We start from the raw sequence: 4,090 nt of genomic DNA on the forward strand, positions 1-4,090 counted from the left end.
AGCGCAAATGCAAATTATGCAAAACAGCCATACGCAAATCAAAGAATGTTTTTAAGGCACATTAATTCAGGTCCAAAACAGTCGCTCGTCTAAACCACACCACCAAAACATGTCCCAAATTTTGAACAACCCAGGAATAGTTTTATGAAACACAAGTAAAAGGAAGACTTGCATTCAAACTACACTGTAAAAAATATCTGTAAATTAGCAGTTTTCTGTATTTTGTGATTAATATTTTTATTTTTCTCAGTTTATTTATGCTTCTGAGTTGCATTATGGGATCTTGATATGTCGTGCAACAACTTTCAACCTTGAGAAGTTCCAAAAAGTAACTTTTATTGGCGTTTTTAATAGTTTGCAGTGTTATATTGTTTGGGTTGGTGTTGAATATTATGCTACAAACACCTTGAAATGAACCACCAGCACATTTTCTGTTATTTTACAGACTTATTTGTCTATATATGATACATTATTTTGTTTCAAACTATTAAAATAGGAATAAAAGTCACTTTGCTGAACTGTAGAGTTGAATTTTCAACATCAAAAGTCGACAGAGCAGAGATCAACATCCCATAATAAAATTCACAACGGCAAATAAACACACAGAATACAGTTAATTAGCAGATATTTTTTACAGTGTAATGTTCACTGGAAGGTTTATGATAAAACTCCTTCACACACAAAAAAAGAAATTATTATAACACAAGCCAGTATTTTAGTGACTCAAACCCCAGTTTTTAACAGTGTCGGGGATATAAAGCAATATTTAACTTGGTGTAAAGCTGGTAAAAGTCGGGAATCTCAGGAAACTGGTCACATTTCACCACAAAATCAACCATGTGATGCGTTTTATTGTTATGATGACACACCCATAACTCAAATTAAACCAGATTTAGCAGATATGCTTTTAGAGTGAACACAAATCAAGCTCACTTCCTTTCAAATTCTCATTATCACATTGAAAAATATATATTGAGTAATTAGGCTTTCATAGATCGTTGCATTTAGATGGCTTCTAGTAAACATTATTACTATTATAACTTTTTTTTTTACTTCACCTTTAATTCAGTGTTACAATTTCTTTTCTTTTTACAATCAGAGTAAAACACTCATTATACAGTAACCCTCTTATAGTAAATGATTGAAAAACATGTTCAAAGCTCTTTTTGCTTTTATTTTTTTATGTTTACTCGATTTGTTAATGTCATTCGTTTGTATGTATTAGAAAAATTTAATTTGAATTTCAATGTGGGTCAATATTATATTGCATTTTTCCCAATATTATTGTAAATATTGCAAAATGTACAGCAAAAACATTTATTCCAAAAAACTAAGATAGATTTCTTATAAAATACAATTAGTTTTACTTTATTTTACAAAGAAATACAATGTTCACTTTAAATTAGTTGTGTAAATTGACAGTAATTTATCAATTTATGAAATTTAGTTTCTTATTGAAAAAAAAACCTGGGTTATTTTAACCAAACATTGGGTCAAAAATTGACAAACCCAATGTTTGGTACACTCAAAAAATGTTGGATTAATAATTTTACCCAATAGAAGGGCTAAAAATATTGGGTTGCTATGTTGGGTCAATCTGAATGTTTATTGAATCGCCTCCATAACAAATCACCTAGCTGGAATGTAATTTTTATTTGTTGGGTTAACTTTAACGGGCCAATGGATTGGGTTAAAATAACCCAACAGCACGTTGGTGCCGAACTATCCCACCGTTGGGTTACCTGTTGGATTATTATTAACCTTTTAAGTGAGTAACTTTTTTTTTTAAAGTAAATTTAAATAAAGTTTTTCAACCCAACCAAAGTTGCTCAATATTTGACCCGGCATTGGGTTAAAATAAACCATAATTTTTTAAAGTTTAAATCCAACACCACGTGTGGTAATGTAAATATAAAAATTAAAATAAAAATGAAATTGCATATTACACTGCACTCTAAAAAATGATGCGTCAAAACATTGGGTCAAATACAGAAAACCCAATGCTGGGTAATTTTTTTCAATTAAACTAAAATGACTCTTAAAAAATGCTTGGGTTTGTCCATATTTGACCCAATCTTGCAATGAAAACAAAACAATTTTTACGTTTTTTTTTTTGAAGGGCAATTTAATTGTTTTGTGTTTAATCCACTTAAATTAGCAAAAATAAATTAACAATTTGTGCTGTGACAACATAAAAGACTTGTGTGAAACCCAACATTTTTTTATAATGTGGGTCACAAAAACCCAATCATTTTTAGTGTATTTTGATTATGAGGTGAAATATCGACCCATTTTTTTTTTCGTGAGATTCGCATGAACACACCATTATAGTTCTTCCCAGTTTTGGTATTAGCAAAATATTCATCCTGAAACGTGTAAACCTGATATTTTGAATGGCACTCATTTATAAAGTTCAGAGTCGAGCTGCGTAGTTGACGCACAGCGTATGATCTCGAATATCTCCCCAACCTCCATTCTTCATGTGAGGCTGATGTTCAACTGGCCCATGATCCGTCAATGTTAAAATTGGCGGGAAAAGCACAGATTTGACATCCTTGAGAGCTGAATCCACCTTCTCCTGAGCCATTTCCGGCCTACAGTCTGCTTTCTGATGAAGGCCACAATCTCCAGTATGAATAACTCGACTTCCGAGTGCCACCAAAACCTTGATAGGCTTCGAAATGCACGTGCCAGACAAGTTCTGCAGGGTCCAGTCCCAATTATAATCGTCATATGTGCAGAAAGCGTTGTTGCATCCCATTAGTTTGTAGTAGAGCTCTCTGGTGATTCCCATTCCTATGTTATGTTTGGTAGACAGCCATCCTGACGTCTCGGTTTTGCTAGAAAGTTCGTGAAAGCCTGATAAACTGTTATGGTTGCCTAATGCGAGAACATCGCAATCGCCACAACTGGTTTTCCTGAGCTCAGACATTGATTTTAAGTATTCGTGGAAATCAGGAAGAAGATAGTTGTCTTCTTCTATGAATATGACATATCCGTTGTATCCTCGAAGAATTCGCACTCGCTCAAATACGAAATGCAGCTTCCACCACCAATGGTGTTTCGTTTGCGTTATTGACGCTTCCCTGTAGTGTCCGTAGGAATCAGGATGTTTTGCGTTCAAACAACCCTTTTTGATGGCGTCATCCTTGGATATGTCCCTCGGACAATCTTGAGGATCTTGTCCTGGGAATTCGTTCGGATAAAGTTGAATGCTGTAGGGAAAGAAAATTTGCAGAACTCTACAAAACGCAATTTCCTTGACCATACCAGAAATTTCCTCAGAGAAATAGTCATGACTGAATATTACAAGTGCGTTTTGTATTCCAGTGACTTTTTCTAAGGACTGTATGAGCATTTTGAGATACGCCGGCCGGTTGTGGACTTGCACCACAATCACCACCTCTGGATCTGAGGGAAATTGATCTCCATTTTGGATAAACTGTCTGTAGTTGCTGTCATAGATGGATTTTCTCATATTCTGGATGGTTCCATAGTCAAATTTAACCATCACAGCAGTGTGTGTGCTTTCTTTATCAGTATCCTCCATGTTTGAGTCATCTTTAGTCCGTCGTACGGTGTAAAACAACATTATGAAGACGATCAAAATAACGAGGAACACAATAAAGTTCTTCTTCAACAACCGGAATCTCATTTTTCGACGTCAAAGCACCATGGAAAGCAGAATTATGCGATGTTTACTGTTATACGCCTGTTGAGGGCAGAATCCGGGCATTTTTCAGGTAAACGCGGACATTGTGGTTTCTGTCAAGACAAGTTCAACGGTGAGTTTGTCACATGAATAAAGGCGCGAAGTAAACTCGCGCCTCGTCAAGCAAAGGAAGCGCTAATAATGTTACTCTTATAACGTGAAAAGTGTGTTTGTTCGTAAAGCAAGAGCTACTCACCCTGATAAAGTGTCATGTGCAACAAAGTTGTAAGCAGGAAGAGAAAGTGAACTAGACGAGGAGGTCTCTCTCTCTCTGCTGACGTGTACTTACAGTCAACAGGAACACACACACTCGCTCCTCCTCACAAGCGCTAATATAAACACACACTGCGAGAAAAAAACACCCTTTATTGCTCGGTT

At 35.4% G+C, this 4,090-nt stretch overlaps 1 protein-coding gene across 1 annotated transcript; it reads right to left on the bottom strand.

Moving 5' to 3' along the window:
• Positions 1-813: 813 nt before the first annotated feature.
• On the bottom strand, positions 814-3,982 carry LOC130213638 (alpha-1,6-mannosyl-glycoprotein 2-beta-N-acetylglucosaminyltransferase). Its single transcript, XM_056445387.1, has 2 exons — positions 3,909-3,982; positions 814-3,765 (listed from the first exon to the last, which is right to left on the bottom strand). Exon 2 carries the CDS (start codon positions 3,653-3,655, stop codon positions 2,414-2,416), a length of 1,242 nt encoding a protein of 413 aa, XP_056301362.1. The 5' UTR covers positions 3,656-3,765; positions 3,909-3,982; the 3' UTR covers positions 814-2,413.
• Positions 3,983-4,090: the final 108 nt, after the last annotated feature.

The sequence above is a fragment of the Danio aesculapii genome, chromosome 20 (genome assembly GCF_903798145.1).
Source record: "Danio aesculapii chromosome 20, fDanAes4.1, whole genome shotgun sequence".
Lineage (NCBI taxonomy): Eukaryota > Metazoa > Chordata > Actinopteri > Cypriniformes > Danionidae > Danio > Danio aesculapii.

Bases quoted from the DNA above. Each gene is read 5' to 3' on its own strand.
- LOC130213638 (XM_056445387.1), bottom strand. From the start codon at position 3,655: ATGAGATTCCGGTTGTTGAAGAAGAACTTTATTGTGTTCCTCGTTATT.